Source organism: Microchirus variegatus, assembly GCF_963457635.1.
Source record: "Microchirus variegatus genome assembly, chromosome: 23".
In the NCBI taxonomy this organism is placed as follows: Eukaryota; Metazoa; Chordata; class Actinopteri; order Pleuronectiformes; family Soleidae; genus Microchirus; species Microchirus variegatus.
The window spans coordinates 2,085,910-2,104,142 of record NC_139824.1 but is presented as its reverse complement, the minus strand read 5'-3'; the positions used below and the strand labels follow the sequence as shown (position 1 = coordinate 2,104,142).

Genomic DNA, 18,233 nt, shown 5'->3' with positions numbered 1-18,233 from the left:
AAGTTTATTTGCGTCGATCAGTTCAAAGTTGCATACAAAAACTCAGGGGGGGAGCAAAAATGGGCTCAATAACTTCACAAAAAAAAAAAAAAACAGCAACAGCCTAGCTGTGTGAAAAAAACTAGGAGCATGGATTTGACTTCTCTGAGTAAACATGAACGATGCACTGACAACAGACAAGGGACGAGGGGAACACTTTACAGGGGCAGTGGTAATGAGCACCAGGTGCAAGTGATGAAGAATTGGGGCGTTCGTTGTGGGTTTGATTCCCGGCTCCGCTAGTCTACATGCGGATGTGTTCAAGGGCAAGACACCTAACCCCATGTTGCTCCTGACGGCTGTGCCAGCAGCGTGTGAGTGGGTATGAAATATGAGTGATAGAAGGTGATATGCTCATAGATGCGCTGTATAAAAGTGTCAGTGGGTGTGAATGGGTGAATGGCAAAACTGTAGTGTGGAACAGCTTTGAGTGGTCATCAAGACGATAAATGCGCTATATAAATACAAACCATTTACATTTTAGTCACACTTGAAAAATAACAAATTGTTGATTCCATTGACTTCATGTCAAAAAAGGTATTTATTTGAGGATCCACAAAAAATATCAAATGAATGGTCAGGGGTAATTGGGTCTGATTGGTTGGTCTTTCCTTTTTTTTTACACTTTAATATCCCTGCCTTAACCCCTTCATTCGTGAACAGATAGTGGGCCGTCTTTTTCTCAGGTATCTTTGTTTTTTTCCAGATGCATGAGGTCATCATGCGTACGTGCAAAAATCCATGTCACCGAGAGGTGATCACGCATTGCCTGCTCGTTATGCGCATGCGAGGATGAGGCTATCGTGTGCTCTTATAGTATTCTCACTGCGCATGGCCGCGCAGTTCACCTGCGGTCAGTTTGTACTTGCTGGTCTTTTCCTTACCGTCTCTATCATCTGAGGCCTTGATGTCTTGGGTAAGATGTTATAAATCTTACCCTTCTGTCTGTACCTGATACACACTTGATATTTGATATGAAAACATTAAAGGTCTTGGTTATAATGGGGTCTGCTAAATTGCTAGATTATATGCACCCGTCACACTTCAGTACCTAAACACAAATCACACATAGTTCTCCTTACTACCCCCTGGTAGGCAAACTGCAGGGGGTCCACCAGGGGCTCAATAATGACCTTCAGGTGGCTCATTGACTTCTGTGATGGCAGGCTTCTTCGGGACAAAGATGAAGGTGGAGCATTTGATGCCCATAAGGCATAAGGAGCCTGGCGAGGGGAAGGAGGAAGGAGTATGGAAGTAAATCTGTGCCATCTGAGTTTGAATTCGAATTTCTAGCACGGAATTTTTTTGCATCGAAATTAGACTTCGAAGAAGAATTTAGAATTAGAATTTAGAATTTTTTTTTTTTTTTTTCAACGTTGAAATACATTCAGTGTAAAAAAATTCAACGTCTCAAAAAGTTCAGTTGCGAAAATTCAGTCTCTAAAAATTCACTTAAAAATTCACCAAAAACGTCAGTTAATATCCGGGTCACCAGAGAAAAGCAATCAATCCCTGTCTCAATTGTGACCCACCACGGACCAAGCGGGAACAAGTCGCCCGAGCGCAAAACGAGAAAAAACAGGAAAAAGTTTAGTTTTTTTTAAATTAGGGATTTCCGTTTTTTTTAAAATGACACAAGTTGAAGTTTTGAAGAAGCCACTACATGCTTCACATCACAGTATTGTGGGTCTTAAAACCATGAACTTTGTGTTTGAATTAAGGTTGTTTTATCGCTGTGAATCACTCCTAGTTTGGGTGTGGTGATCTCACATTCCAGAGCTTTTGTTGTTTTTTCAGCCAATCAGCTGACGATCACGGAGAATACACATGGCTAATTAATATGCACGTACAGAGAGAGAGAAGGAGGGGAGAGAGAGAGAGTGTCTGGAAAGTTCCAGCAGTTACGTGTGTGTGCAGTGCGAAATTAAAGTGTGATTGTCATCAAAGTAGTCGTCATCAAAGCTTTGTTTGACAAAGGAAGGCAAAGAGAACAGGACCATAATTGTCCGTGGCTGAACATCTTCACAAGGACAGAGAAAGCACAGAGACTGCTGGTGTGTGGACTGTTAGCATTTTAAGCTAGCGATCTTTATGCTAACGTGTTAGCAGACTTCATCGTCCCAAAAACAACAAACAGATAATTATTCAGCGGCTGAAAGAGAGCAGGACAGACACAGTAGTTGTCTGAGATGATGACATGACATCAGCACCGCACTATATTCTTATGGGTGAGTTTTCATATACGTAACGTTAGTGTTCAGTCACATACAGGGACGTCTTTTCTTGTTATTGTTTCACTAGCTCCAACACAAACATGTGCTGAAGTGCTTGAATCATGTGTGAATGACACAGCTTTGTGTGTGAAGTATTGACTGTGATGCTAATGATTTGAGTTGTGAGTTAGGACATTATCAGCTCATTCAGTGACATACCAAACTACACCACAGAGCCACTTCAATGTATTTCATTAGTGTCTGATTTTATATTAGAAATATGTGTCTGTCTTTGATCCTTCTCTCTTAAGTATATAGTATATTTTGTTTTCATGTAACAACAAAAACAGATGATGGAAATACAGTGTTATGCGTGGTATGGTAGTGGCACCCCTGTAAATGTTCATGATTTTCCTTTATAAATCATACATTTTCTTTGAATAATTCTTGCATACTTTCTGTAAATCATATAAACTTTATTTCACGTTTTAATTATCACTGTGTTTGTCTTCTATATGATATATTTTACTGAAATCACCAACCAATGATTTATAAAGGAAAATCATGAAGATTTACAGGGTTTTGCATACCACTGTATGACTACACAAATGATAACAGAATAAGCCCCCCCCCCATATTTTTTTAAGGTTATTTCATTTCAAATCTTAAGAGGATGTTATGTCCAGTTTTTCATGTATTGTATATGTATTGTTCTGTGTAGCAGTGTAGCTCACAACAATAGTATCTGTGCTCATACAGAGCAGGGTGTGTTTTCACTGACAGCTTAGACCAGGAGGGGGTTGTGCTATGTAAATGTGATGATTCTGTCTCTTTGCTCTCAGAAGGTGTAAATCTTTGAGGCTGAATTTCTCCCTAAAGCAGTTTGAGGAGTGCCTACATTCAAATTGCCATATCTTCAGATTTACATGTGTTTGACATTGTTAAAAAGCTTAGAAGTCACACTTTCGGAATCTGTAAATGACTCCAAATGTCCCGAAGTAGACTTGTGAACGCGGCCATGGCTGGAGACAATTCATCCAACACCAAGCCAATCAACTTACAATTCATTGGTCATGTGACACCAACAAGGGAATGCAGTCGGTCAGCGATGTCGACTAACGGGAGTGATGGCGCTTCGGTGAGTACTCTTTATTTGCCATTTGTGGTCGTTACATTAAGTAATAGATATTAGCCGACACGTTGCACATTAACAGGATTTATTCAACAATATCTAAACTGAACGTTTAATGAAGTGGCGTTCGTGAAAATTGTGTTAGCTAGTTTTGTGAGCATGGTTTACTCTCGCGAACATTACTTACAGTTCTGAGGCAGTGAGAATGACGACTGAGTACATTCAAACGCCCGTTAGTTATGAGCTGCTTCACTTTACCCAAAAACATTGAAGAGTTCGTCCTAATTTGTAACAGGTTGATTTTCTAATACAAAAGTGTTAATGCTTCTTTATGAAAAGTTCAAGTATATTTTAAGTATAAATGTTTACAATCCGTGGCACTGGAAGGAGCAGCTTTATATCCGGGAAGAGTGTTCACAACCAATGGTTTGTTCAGTAGACTAGATGCTGCTAATTGAAAGTTGCCACCTTGCTGATGCCATGCAGTGGTAGTATGTTGGCATACAACTGCTAGCAGAGGTACTATTATTTGTCACATATGAATAAGGTGTAATGACATGCAATATGTACGAAACAAGATCTAATTCTAAATATAGTGGGCTATGCATAGATACAAAATAAATAAGAAAGGCATGGTTGCAACTATTAAATGGGTTTGTTGTTTTAAAATACAATATTTGTGCACTTATTGTAGATAACATTTCTTTATAATATGTTTTAATACAATTTGACAGGATCGAGCGGCTATGGGGAGACATGTGGACAGCTGTAACATGCATCTACTATGATGTTCTCCACTACCTTGAAGAAGAGGGCTTTCTCAGCATTGCCAATGATACCCACCTCTTCTGCTGCTACTTTGTGTCCCTCTCTCGCCTGCAGGATGACCTTGATACTTTTCTTTTTTACATGACCCCTAACCAGTTGTGGGTGTTGTTGGGTCGTACACATTACCCAGTTCCAGGACCAGAGGTACATGCAAATATGTTATATGAATCAACAGTGTGGTTCATGTTTAAGCTATTGAATTAGAAGCCAAGAGCACCTCGTATTTTAAAGCAAATATACTGTTACTACATACAATTTAAAGTGCTGTAATTGTAGGGCATGGATATTCCTGACATGAGTATTTGAAAGAACAGATCAGAGAATCAGAAAGAATCAGTTTTGAGTTAAAAAATTAAACCGGTACAGTAAGTTCACTTTAAACTACTGCATTAATAGTTTATTTTAGTGCAGAGATTACACAACATGTTTAACTGTCACTCGTACCAAAACCAGCATGTAACTTAACATACTACATTTTTCTGTAAATGCTGAGCTTGTGTTTTTTTTTTTAAATGCAAAGAAATGTGTAACAATGAAAAATAAAATCAGTACAATTCTTCTTGAATATTTTTTGGAGAATCTGTGGGAAGTTCTCCCTGAAGTTCTACAAACATGACAATTCAGCCAACAAGTATTTGAAGTAGGACATTCTGCCAGATGAATCTGAACACTTAACTGCTAACAGGCTTAAAAACATCAACATTTTAACATCTCACCTAGAGAACCTAACGTGCAAATACAGACCAAGATGTCACTCACACAAGACCAAATCCTGTATGGCAACAGCAAATACAGGCCAGGATGTCACGTTTAAAAGATGTGTAGTCCTTGTAATGTCCTGGGGCCTCATTTATAAATGTTGCGTACGCACAAAAGAAGGCGTACGCCACTCTCTACGCAAACCATGGGATTTATAAAAAGAGAACTTGACGGGAAAATGTGCGGTCCTCCACGCCAACTCTGACCCATGCGTACGCACATACCTGGGGTAAAGCGAAACTGCGCCACTGATGGCAGAAGAAAGAAACGGGAGAAATGTGTGAAACTAATCGTGTAAAATAAATTATAAGTTATATTACCTCTCATATATAAACAGTTTATTTGCAAGAAATGGATAAAAACAACTACATTTCTACAACGAACAAACAAACTAACTCCCTGGAGTGCACACGGGAAACATGATTTAGGACAATAGTAAGACAACAGTAGGGCAAATTATGTATTTACTGATATCAGGGTAATTCTCACACGTGTAGCAGATACCTAATCGATGGGCATATAAAGGCAGGTACTCACAATGCGTCATGGCGCACAATGCTTTGGCACTGTTAGAGGATGTGTCAAACGGAAGGATACGGAGGGAGCGGAACTTCCGAGACAAGCTAGATCCACTGGCCAACAGTGATGAGTGGCTGATGAGCCGTTTCCGACTCCCACGAGCTGTCCTCTTGGATCTGTGTGCGGCATTGGGCCCATCCTTAGAGAGGAGCACCCACAGAAACCACGCCGTGCCAGTCCCGCTCCAAGTGCTCACAACACTCGGGTTTCTGGCGACAGGTGTTGTGCCAATGTAGGTATCCCCGACAGAAAGTGTTTACCCTGGCCACGGAGGCGGAGGCGTAGAAACAGTGGTGCGCTTGCTTTCACCCAAGTAAATTAAAACTAAAAATTGCATTGTTTAATGATTTATTTTATGTATACTTCACATACTAGTCTATAACCTCTGGTATTATGAACAGCTTTCTTCTATTCTAGCCGAAAATATGGGGGATACAAATTATGGCAGACAGGTAAACAGTCTGAAATAATGTGTTTCCCCCCATATCTTTGCCAGACGTTATAGAGTAGTATGTGATGTATACATAAAATAAATCATTAAACAATGCAATTGTTTTAATTTACTTGGGTGAAAGCAAGCGCACCACTGTTTCTCCGCCTCCGCGGCAACACTTTCTGTCGGGGGTACCTACATTGCACGACACCTGCATGGGTGTCCCCCTAAACCTCCGTCACCTCTCCACTCAGGAGGGATTCCCCGATGATCCCCACCAGTTTTTCATCCAGCGGGGTGAGCTCCGGTTGGCCTGTTCCTCGCCCGTGGCACAGACGCTCTGCCTGTGTGACTCCAGGCGCTTTTTTGCGTCTACTTTAATGTCTGATCACTTTTTTTTCACCTCGGCCACACTCCGACCTTCTGATGAAACAGCATTGACATTATCCGCCACATGCTGCCACTCTAGAAAACCAAACAATAAAGCCTTCCTCTTCTCCACCTCCCCGACAAGTACTTCCACCTCGTGAAATTAGGTTATTTGGTCTCTCCGATTTCTGCATGATTTCAGTCATGAATCAATATTAATGAGGGGCGTTTCTCTGAATATTTATCGGCAAATATGGGCGTGGTATGACCCGCAAACAGGTGCGCCACATTTAGAGTGGATTGTGATTTATAAAGGGAAATCGGCGTAGGACGTGCGTGCGCACTGTTTTATAAATCAGGATATTTTTGTGCGTAAGCACTTTCTGTGCTTCGTGCGCACGCCAATTTTGACGTCGGTCCTACGCACAGTTTTATAAATGAGGCCCCAGGGATGCGCAAGGTCTCAAAGCAGGTGGCGGCTGTTGGGTATCTGCTCTCAACGACATCTACAGAGAGACTCTGTGGTAAAATCTCCCATCCGGTCCAGAATTTGACCAGGTCAGTCAATTCAGTTGGTGTTGCTATAGAGATTAAAATGGATGATGATTAGTCATCAGGATAAATAGCCAACTATAGCTCTTTCTGCTTACATTAAGTAGATTTTTCAAACCCTGAAGACAAGTCTAAAGAAAAATTATTTTGAGAATGATACCTGTTGGACCTGACTATCGAGTTGAAAATAGTAATAATTATTAGTTATTATAATATAAACTCATGTCATGTTGCTGTTTCCAGCTCAATTGTGAATGTTGAAAAAACTACCTGCTTTCCCAAAGGGAGTCAGTAGGTGGCAGTGTTTTACTTTTGATGTGCATATTCATGAAAAAAAGCAATTAAATTAACTTCATTAAGTGCTCTTTTCTAATTCAAACACACAATATTATAAAAACCACAACAGAACAGTCAGTAATCACTTAATATTTAAATAGTACTTTCAACTGTCTCTGTAAATCTACCATCAGCTATGAACTGTTGTAGAAAGCTTGATATGCCGCATTTGGTTTCAACTGAACTACTACTTTTGATTTAAAAGTCCACAATATAGATATGTAACCGAACATTCAACACAATACTATTATTAAAATTAAATGGCAATTGGGAAATCAATGTGCAGTGAGAATGTTTTTTTTGGTTGTGATCTGGTGCAGTGTACTTTTCACTGGCTTAGTGAGAAATTAAACTTGAAGACTCTTGAAGAAATTTGGGGACACACGTATAAAGTGACCACGCACCCACTGCTGATACTACAGAAAAGAGCTCTGAGAATTATACATTATGCCGGTTACAGAAAACATACAATTCAACTATTTATCGAATCGAAAATACTGAAACTCTATGATGTAATACGTTATCGTGATGCTCAGTTTATGTATAGGGCTGCTAATCACGGCCTCCTGCACAACCTTCAAATACTTCTCCAAACCAGAGAACGGGGACCCCTCCTTAGGGGGAACTTAGTTTTCAGACAAAGAAGAGTGCGGACAACACTAAAGTCCTTAACCATGTCGGTCACGGGGGTCAAGCTGTGGAACAAGCTAGATGATGAGATCAAAAATTCAGCTACACTGAGAGTGTTTAAAAAGAAGTATGTAAACATGATTGTGGCTGGGTACAGGGCGACCCAGGGAGATTGTGGATGAGGTCATAGTCAGATGTCTGTTGACACCATACTAAGGTGATATGATGGTATAACTTATGTAACATGTAATCGTATAAAGCTGCGTCCCACAACCGAACTATTACAACACTGCTCGAACTTTCAATGGAACTGCTGAGCTGGTCACTGAACACAATCGACCGGATCTTCTCTACGCGAAAAGCGGGCTCTGATGAACCTGAATGTCCTGGAGGGACATTCCCTGCTGGCTACACCAGAGATGCCTGGGGAAAATGGCAAGTCTCGTGCCTGGCTGCACTGGACATAGAGGATGTCGAAGATGTGTACATTTTCACATTCATGATAATTGGAATGTTATCCTTGGCATGTGGAATATACATGCTATATCGGAAGCAGAAAAAGGCCGCCACGGAGCAGCTCAACACAAGGGTTGACATCGCCACGGCTAAGAGTGTTGTGATGGGGTTGCGCACTGACATCTCCGCAACACGAGAATGCGTGGTGCAGATGGGAGTGGACGCAGCCAAACGAGAGGAGTTGGTGAAACTAAGCGTGGTGAGAGCTATGCGAGAGAGGGATGAGTAATGTGACGCTGTTACTCCCGGAGCAACTACCCGAGACTGTGATCGCTCGTGGCGGTTCGATGAGGACACATGTACGGACGTGCATGTAGTCTGTTGACTGCCTTGAGATGAACTGCAGCCTTATGCCATTGTTGCTGCGACGTCAATATTGTCGAAAGTTAAGACGGTAAGAAAAAAAAAGAAGATATAACATTTTTTATGTAAATGGGTGCGGGACTAGATAAGCTTTGCTTCTCCCGCTGTCCCTTTCGGTCATGTGTATGAGTTTAAATGCTGATGTGTGCAGATGTTGGTTACTTGTCATGCCCGAAATAAACGATTCATTCATTCATTCATTCATTCATTCATTCATTCATTCATTCATTCATTCATTCATGTGTCCAGCCATGGCAAAACCGGCCACAAGTCTACATAGGGACATTTTGAGTTATTTACAGATTCTGAAAGTGTGATTTCTTTCCAACAATGTCCAACACATGCAAATCAGATATTTTTTGAAGAAGATATGGCAATTTGAATGTAGGCACTCCTCAAACTGCTTTAGGGAGAATTTTAGCCTCAAAGATTTACACCTTCTGAGAGCAAAGAGACAGAATCATCACATTTACATAGAACAACCCCCTCCTGGTCTAAGCTGTCAGTGAAACCACACCTCACTGTATGAGCACAGATACTATTGTTGTGAGCTACACTGCTACACAGAACCATACATATACAATACATAACAACCTGGACATAATATCCTCTTAAGATTTGAAATGAAATAAATAAAAAAAAAAGGAAGGGGGGGTGGCATATTCTGTTATCATTTCTTGTCCTTACACTTGTGTAGTTATACAGTGGTATGCAAGTTTGGGCACCCCTGTACATTTTCATGGTTTTCCTTTATAAATCATGTTTGAAAAAGACATTTCAGTTAAATATATCATATAGGAGACAAACAGAGTGATATTTGAGAAGTGAAATAAAGTTTATATGATTTACAGAAAGTGAGCAAGAATTATTTAAACAAAATTATGCATACCACAGTATTTCCATCATCTGTTTTTGTTGTTTCATGAAAACAAAATATACTATATATACTTAAGAGAGAAGGATCAAAGATAGACACATTTCTAATATCAAATCAAACACTATTGAAATACATTGAAGTGGCTCTGTGGTGTAGTGTGGATAGATCAGTCTGTTACTGAATGAGCTGATAATGTGCTAACTCTCAACTCGTTGCTAAATCATTAGCATCACATTCAACTAAATACACAAAGCTGTGACACACACAAAGCTGTGACCTTCACACATGATTCAAGCACATCAGCACATGTTTGTGCTGGAGCTAGTGAATAACATTAACAAGAAAAAACCTCCCTGTATGTGATTGAACACGAGTGGCACACGTTACGTAGATGAAAACTCACCCATAAGAATATTGAGCGGGGCTGGCGTCATGTCATCATCTCAGACAACTACTGTCTGTCCTGCTCTCTTTCAGCCGCTGAATAATCCATCTGTTTGTTGTTTTTGTGATGATGAAGTCTGCTAACATGTTAGCTTTAAGATCGCTAGCTTAAAATGCTAACAGTCCACTCACAGCAGAAGTGAGATCTGTGTCTGTCTCTGTTTTAGTTAAGAAGTTCAGCCACAGTTCACGTCCAGTTTTCTTTGCCTTCCTTTGGTCAACAAAGCTTTGCGGAGGACTGCTTTGATGACAATCACGCTTTAAAGCTCAAATAGAGTGGTCCTGTTGCACATATATGTTAGTTATGGAGGTCTACTTACATACATTGACTTGTTTTTATGGTCAAAAACCTCCTAGTTGCTGTAAACGAGCTGATAGAAATCCTCTTTTCTGACGCTGTTCCCCAGCCGCAATATTTCAGACTCAAGTCTCACCCCGGCTTCCCATCAGTCTTGTGATTGGCCAGTACCCGGAAGTTACATATTCAGCACACCCGCTCTCAGAAGTGCAGCTCCCCCCTCTGGAACGGTGGATGCACTGCTACTCATTATCAAAACATTGTTTTAAGAATGTTTAAAAATAGTTTTGTCACGACTCACCACCGCAGTCCCTTTTATGACTTTGACCCGGAGTCAGACCCAGAGTCAGAAGACACTGTCGCTCGTGAAACACCTCCACAATGGACGTTTTTCTTCTTCTGCAGTTCAATGTATGCAACCGGATGTGCCCGGACTAGTGCCCTGAGCAGGACGATCTGCTGTTCAGGAGAACCGTTTACGTAACCGGACTAGGTTTTTTTACAGATCTCGCTGAGCCCGAGATTACAATAAAACACAGCGTTCTCAGAAGTGGCTGAACTGTTTGTTTAGATCCTTCAGGGCTTCTTAAACAAGGTAATGATGTAGATACACACTAAAAAACAGCATTAAGTGGAACTTCCGGTCTAGGTCCGATTTGATTTCTCACTGCACACGCTCAATAACTGCTGGAGAGTTCCACAAACTCTCTCTCCCCCTCCCTCCCTCCACCCTCCCTCTCTCTCTCTGTGCGTGCATATTAATTAGCCATGTGTATTCTCAGTTAATGTCAGCTGATTGGCCGAAAAAACAACAAAAGCTCTGGGATGTGAGATCGCCACACCCAAACTAGGAATGATTCACAGCGATAAAACAACCTTAATTCAAATACAAAGTTTCTGGTTTTAAGACCCATAATACTGTGATTTGAAGCATTTAGTGGCTTCTTACAAACTTCAAGTTGAACAATTAAAAAAAAAAAAAACGAAAATCCCACATTTTTCATGTTTTACTCGTTTTGCACTGGGCCGACTTGCATCCCCTTTGTCTGTGGCGGGTCACATATGTTACTCTATTATCATATTTCTCTAACATTTGCTCACCCCCGAGTGGTGTGAAACCTGTCAAAATATTATTATAATATGCACGTCCCCCGCTATTGCTTGTGTGTGTGTGTGTGTGTGTGTGTGTGTGTGTGTGTGTGTGTGTGTGTGTGTGTGTTCACCGTTGAATGAGGATGGATAAGGAATCCCACAGAGGGACTGAACTGCGGCTGTACTTCTAACCCGACACTTATGTAAGTGGAGTCGTTAGCATTTTAAGATAGCGATCTTTATGCTAACGTGTTAGCAAACAACAGACAGATGGATTATTCAGGGACATGACAATAACTGGACACAGTTGTTAGTAGTAGTGGCTAAAGTTAGCTTTTGTTACGCTAACGTCAATTCATTATGTGTGTGTGTTTCTTTAGCAGCATGTTTAGCTATGTTTACATTCAGTGACAGTGTGGTGATCTCTTTGTATGTAATAATAGCCAATCTGCAAGCTCACAGTGTGTTGAACTTATAGATCTGCTGCTATTTTCACAACTTATGTGCGACACTGCCCAACAACAATCTCCAATACTTATTGACCTAAATACATTTGTTAAAAGACTATACTTCTTTTTTCGACTAAAACTAGACTAAATCCTTTTTGAGTTTTCGTCGACTAAAACTCGACTAAAACTATCACATATAGAAGTGACTAAAATGTGACTAAAACTAATAAGCATTTTCGTCCATAAGACTAAGACTAAATCTAAGATGGTTGTCAAAAACAACACTGGTTTGAACACAATTAGGTCTTTAAGAAACATGCTGACTTCATGATGGACCTCATAAAGATTACAAAGCATAGGATAAAAGTAAAAGCAAGGACAATTAGAATTAGTAATAATTTGCACAGATTAAATCTGTGCAAAGGGGGAATAATGGAAATACATATTGAAACAATAAAATTTTGAAAAATGAAATAAATGTAATGGAAGTTATGAGAAATTATACATGTGTAATGAGGAAATAATTTAAATTTGTGTATAAAATAATATAATACATTACATTACCGGATCGACAGTTTAAATATTTAGTTTAGAAAAATAAAGTAAAAACTGCTGATAGTCTGTCATTGAATTGAAACAGCACCATTGGATAACCTTAGAGAGGAAGTAGTTGGTAAAAAAAAAGAGAAGAAATATGTTTTTGGAATTTGGAAAGAGTGGAAGTTTAATCTCCTAGCCATGGAATTAGGTATATTGAATGCTGTAAATTGAGGTGTCAGTGTGGAAGTGAGTGGTTGTTTGTCATTATTTTTTATCATTTTCAAAGTCAAGGTTTGGTTGAGATAATTAATGCAACAGAGATTTAACAACAAAATTAAATGAAATGTGTACTACCACAACACTAAACTGAATATATGTTTGGGATAACTGCATGGTAATTCACAGTACTAACACTGCATGGAATGCTAACAGCTGAACCTATGCTAACACAGCTGCTGCTATAAGGAACCACTGTTTGAAAGATCGAGATGTGTTGAATTATATATTTGCATTGTCATCAAATAACCCATATTAGATGACTGCCCTCCATAGGCTAGTCCATAGGTTTGATTTACTTTCAAAAAAGATGGTGGAAGCTCAGCTTGATACAAGGAAGTTGAGTGACTGATGCTGCCTGAGAAGCTGTGTACCCGAGGGGGGTCCAAAGGAAGTGGAAGAGCCAATGAGAGAAGGAGCCTGAACTGTGATGAGAACAACATCATCATCAGTGTACGACAAGATCAAGAGCAGAAACTGGTCTGAAAGTAATGCAAATATAGGGAAAATGTTGAAGACAGCAAGAGCTCATACAGCAGAAAATGGACTGTGGGCCCTGATCGTCAGTAACAGGATTCACTGATTCAACATAGTCTGGGCATTTCAGGAGGCAACACGACTGAAGTTTTAACATTCAAATGATTTACCGGATGACACGTGTGAATGTTTGTATATTTGTGTTTATGTGCCTTGTAAAATGGAGTACCTGTGTGTGTGGTTGCCCGGGCAGCGGAACCGTGAGAGAGTTTCCCTTTCTGGAAGGATAATGGATAAATAGAATGTTTTGAACTGCTCTAAAAATGGTTTTCGCTCTCACACTCTAGAAAAATGTATGGTATGATTATGCTTAAAATCAGCATAATCAGGAGGGATATGTTAAGGAAATTTTGTATTTGTATAAAATTAATGTAAAAAGTATGACCTGTAGTGACGGTAAGGTAACTATGGAGCTTGCGGCCGCTGTCCGCGGTGCTCAAAGGCTGGTTTGTAGGGTGAGTGTGTGGCCAGTCACCTGTAACGTTAGCCTACATGGTGACAACAGCTGTTCTCTCCAGTGGCTGTGCGTGTCCAAGTGTGTGTGTGCATGCGTGAAGTGAGAACGAGCTTGCGCTAATGTTTAGGACAGGGGTGGGGGACACAACAATAAGCCGTCTACACGATTGAAGACGGCATCTCACCCAGTCCAGATCCATCAATCTGGTGGACACAACAAGCAAAGGTTCAAAAACCTGAGCCGTCTGGCGACACCTGTGCCAACGGAGCGAAAACTCTCCACTCCTCTTTTTTTTTTCTTTTTTCTTTTTTTTTGCCCCTCATTTTCATTATCGCTGCTTTGATGGTCAATAGTGGACATTACAGCCATGCTTTTGAGCCTAAAACGAAGTAGTACACTGTAGAATAGTTCCCACCCCTGCATTGCTGCTGTTGTTGCTGCTGTATGAAAACAAAAAATCAACAAAAAATCGACACATGGACCTCGACAATCGACTCTCAAAATGTCTGAAATTCCCATCCCTAATTACCACGCCGGCTGTGCATGCAAAATATGCAGAACATAATTATGTATTATTAATTTACCCAAAAACTTTTGGGTAAGTTGTCCCATTTTTTTTAAATCCTGGAGCAAAGACTGCTTTTCTGTGCAGAAACTCAGGAGTGTTTCATGAATAGAGGACATGATTGTTTTGCCTTTGCAACTTCCTCTCTTACCTCTATTACAGCTCACCTCTCCTTTTATCTTTTCCTTTCTCCAACAGGGGACTGTGTGAAGCAGACAGTGAACAGTCATGGGGTGAGGGGCCTTTACCGAGGTCTGAGCTCGCTGGTGTATGGCTCCATACCTAAAGCAGCTGTAAGGTACTGCAACAACCTGTGCACTGTATTAATATCTTACTTCCTGTACCTCCATTACTATATCAGTTGTGGATATAAACCATGTATGACATAATTATTTAACAGTAATTTGCCAAAACTTTTAGTTATCATATGTATTTAAATAATTCTGCAATTCATGAAAATCATGTGATAGAACAGCCACATAGAGCCATAGACTGTGTTTGGGCCCGACTGCTCAAAGGCTGGGCTTTGGGCCAGTTTACTTCATTATTAACTTGGACTTGGGTCAGGCTCTGGCTTTTTTTTTACCTTCCAATTTGAAAGTTGTTTTTGTGTTTAAACTTAAACCAACCAACCTTAAACCTTAAGTGGTGCCACTGGAACGCAGCAATCCGCTCTGCGCTCAGCCCTCCCACTACACGTCATTCACATAACTGTCATTCCGATTCACAGATCACATTACCCTGATCCCACTCCCCATGTCCCGCCACAAACATAGATAATAAAAATAAAAACATTAGAGTTGGCGAACTGAAGAAAATAGAGAACAAGCTGGTCAAGGCAAATAACCTTAACTTAAGCTAAGTCAGTTAGCCAGTAGTCGGTGCGGACCACATAGCATTAGCTCTCTCAGCAGCTCCCATGCAGCCGGGTGACAAACGGGGCAGCTGGGAGACTGTCCGTCATAAAAGGCAGAGTGCAAAGCCTGAGAGTCCTGTTCACCACCAACCAACTCACACCTCAAACAAGTTTTCCCTTCTCAGCACCACACAGATCATAGGTGATTGGTGATTCTATCCTGAGGAACGTGAAAATAGCGACACCAGTGAACACAGTCAGTTGTTTTCCTGGGGCTAGTGCGGGCGACATAGATTTCGGGCCCATGGTTGGTGTAGTGGTTAACGATCTCGCCTTTGCAGAAAGAGGAGTTCCTGGGTTCAAACCCCGGTAGGAACAACTTCGAGCCCTGTTTGGAACAACATGAATGTATGTATGTATGAATGATCGTGGTGGTCGGAGGGGCCGTGTGGCACACATTGGCAGCCACGCTTCCGTCAGTCTGCTCCAGAGCAGCTGTGGCTACACCTAGCTTACCACCACCAGTGAGAATGTGTTAATTAATAATGGGTTTATTAAAATAATTATTAATAATTTGTAAAGCGCTTTGGGTGTCTACAAAAGCGCTCTAGAAATGTTATGAATAATAATAATAACAATATTAATTGGCCCTTTGACCAATGTGACCAGAAATGGTTTTATAGATAACTGGCAAACCTTCTGGGGAAAACCTGGTCTCATGAGGAGAGACGGCCTCCATCCCACTTCGGATGGAGCAACTGTCTTAGAGACTCCATAGAGACTGTGTCTGTCCTTCGACCGATCAAAGTAAATACATCAATAACTAACAGAAGAGGAGTTAGACATTCTAATTTAATAAAGATCAATGCTGACAATAAAATAGAGTCAAATAATACCACGTTTAAATGGATTATTACATATAATATAATTCTCCTCAAAATCTGTTTCATGATCTCATTACCTACAATAGGCTCCACCCATTCGTGCTAACACCCATATTCCCAGAAGCTCGGCCGAGGAGGAGGAGTAGCAGCCATTTTTAATACTAGATCATTAACCCCAAGCCCAAATTAGATTATTTATCTTTTGAAAGCCTTATTCTTATGCTGCGTTCCAGCGCCCATCAAAACAAATGGGATGTGGGACATATCCTACCTGAATATTACTAGCTCCTACTTCAAAGCGTTCCAGCAATTGTAGTCGAATGTGAGAAAACATGGACGATCGCGGTGCTTTAGATTTATGTTTGAAGAGGCATTTTGACTGTCAGCAATTCACTCTCTACTTACATACACAAGCGAGCCGTATATATGTAAAAGCGTTACATATCGATATGTGACGTCATGAGTATACTTTTACCGTAGCCCTACATATCTTCATGCTGACAGATAACAACAACGACATAATTTCACGCCATAACATGGAAAACAAGTTGTGATAAAATTGCTGTGTTTAAAACAACTCTATACACAGAAAAGTAAAGTTTATAGCGTATTTGTGTGATTCCATGGGCGCCGCCGCCCAGTCCGGGTAGGTCGATCAGCCCCGACTTCGCAAGTAGGAGGTCCCACTTCGACAGGTATTCCAGTGCACTTTTTTAGTTGGAGGTAGGATAAGTCCCACGTCCAACTGGTTTGGATGGGCTCTGGAACGCAGCATTAATCTATCTCATCCTAGTTGGAAAACACAGAAACCAATTATGATAGTCACAGTTTACCACCCACCTGCACCTTATTCAGAGTTTCTATCAGAGTTCTCTGAATTCTTATCTGAGTTGGTACTAAAGACAGATAAAATCATAATTGCAGAGGATTTCAACATCCATGTAGATGTTGACCATGATAGTCTTAGCTAGTGATGTTACGAGATGTGCCGAGGCTTCAAAGCGTTTTTCCGCGAATCGCGTATCAAGGCTTGCTTCATTTAGGGGAGGAGTCAAAATGATGACGTCCGAAGCCTCGCTGCCCGGCTGTACCACGTGATTGCTTCGGGAAGTGGTTCAGATTTTGCCGAGGTTTTACAGCGATATAGACCCTCAGGCTCCATTCAAAATGTGGGTTTGTGAAGGAGAGTTGTGGTCAGTTGAGAGTGTGGATAGTGTTTGGAGAGTTTGGATAGCGTTTATATAGTTTGGAGAGTTTAGGGAGAGAGAAAGATTTAGGAGAGTGAGGAGAGTAGGATAGGTGATAGGATGGAGCTAGTGAGGAAGAGGAGGATTTCTCCTGTCCTGTACATCCAAGTTACACAAGCATAATCTGTGCCATTTTCATAGTTCCACAAGCACTTTCACTGTCCTCTACCTGATTATGCCCATGCCATTTTCAGAAAAACATTGCACAACCTGCCATATTATGATCATAGCTGCCAACTCTCACGCATTGGCGGTGAGACACACACATTTGATCAACGTCTTGTGCGCTCATGCCACACCTCCGATTTCTCACGCTGAAGTACATCACGGTTAAAAACGGTTCTGAATATCTGGCAGAGAACCGTCTCTGGTTGAGCCAATACATCCATAAATATTCATTTCACACTACTACAAAAGAATAACAGTGGTAGTCCAGTGGTTAAGTAGGTGGACTGTTCCCAGGAAGGTCGTTGGATCAAATCCAGAGTTTTTTTTTTTTACCTTATTATTGTATAAAGCATTATGAGTATCAAGCATTATGGATACGTAAAGCATATTGTACAAATAATTAATAAGCTTGGGATGCATAAAATATTACTATAAATAAATATATTGGGTGTGTGGTGGTAACTGCTTTTGATCTTCACAACACATTGCTCACTGAGTTTTCTCTGCCTGAAGAGGAGCAGGAAAGACAGAAAACATGGTTTCAAGCAAAAAATACGGTTAATGATGTATTTATCAAAGAAATGTATAAATGGTTGAAGGAAAATGGAGCTTCATGTGGTGATGACAATGGTGATGATGATGATGGTGCTGCTGATGATGATGATGGTCCTGCTGCTGCTGCTGCTGATGATGTCCTCCTCCGTGACAGCTCTCTGTCTCAGTTCGTTTGTGAATCATGTGTGACAGTGGCGGCTCCTGAAGAAAATTTCAGGGGGGGCAATTTTTTCTGATAA

General features: G+C 40.7%; 1 protein-coding gene across 1 annotated transcript in view; it reads left to right on the top strand.

Annotated features, from left to right (window-relative positions):
- LOC310943875 (tricarboxylate transport protein B, mitochondrial-like) overlaps positions 1 to 18,233 on the top strand; it is a 50,099-nt gene that overhangs the window by 14,148 nt on the left and 17,718 nt on the right. The window contains exon 3 of the mRNA XM_083909553.1: positions 14,483 to 14,582. Coding sequence (XP_083765679.1) covers positions 14,483 to 14,582 — 100 coding nt within the window. The remainder of the gene's footprint in view (positions 1 to 14,482; positions 14,583 to 18,233) is intronic.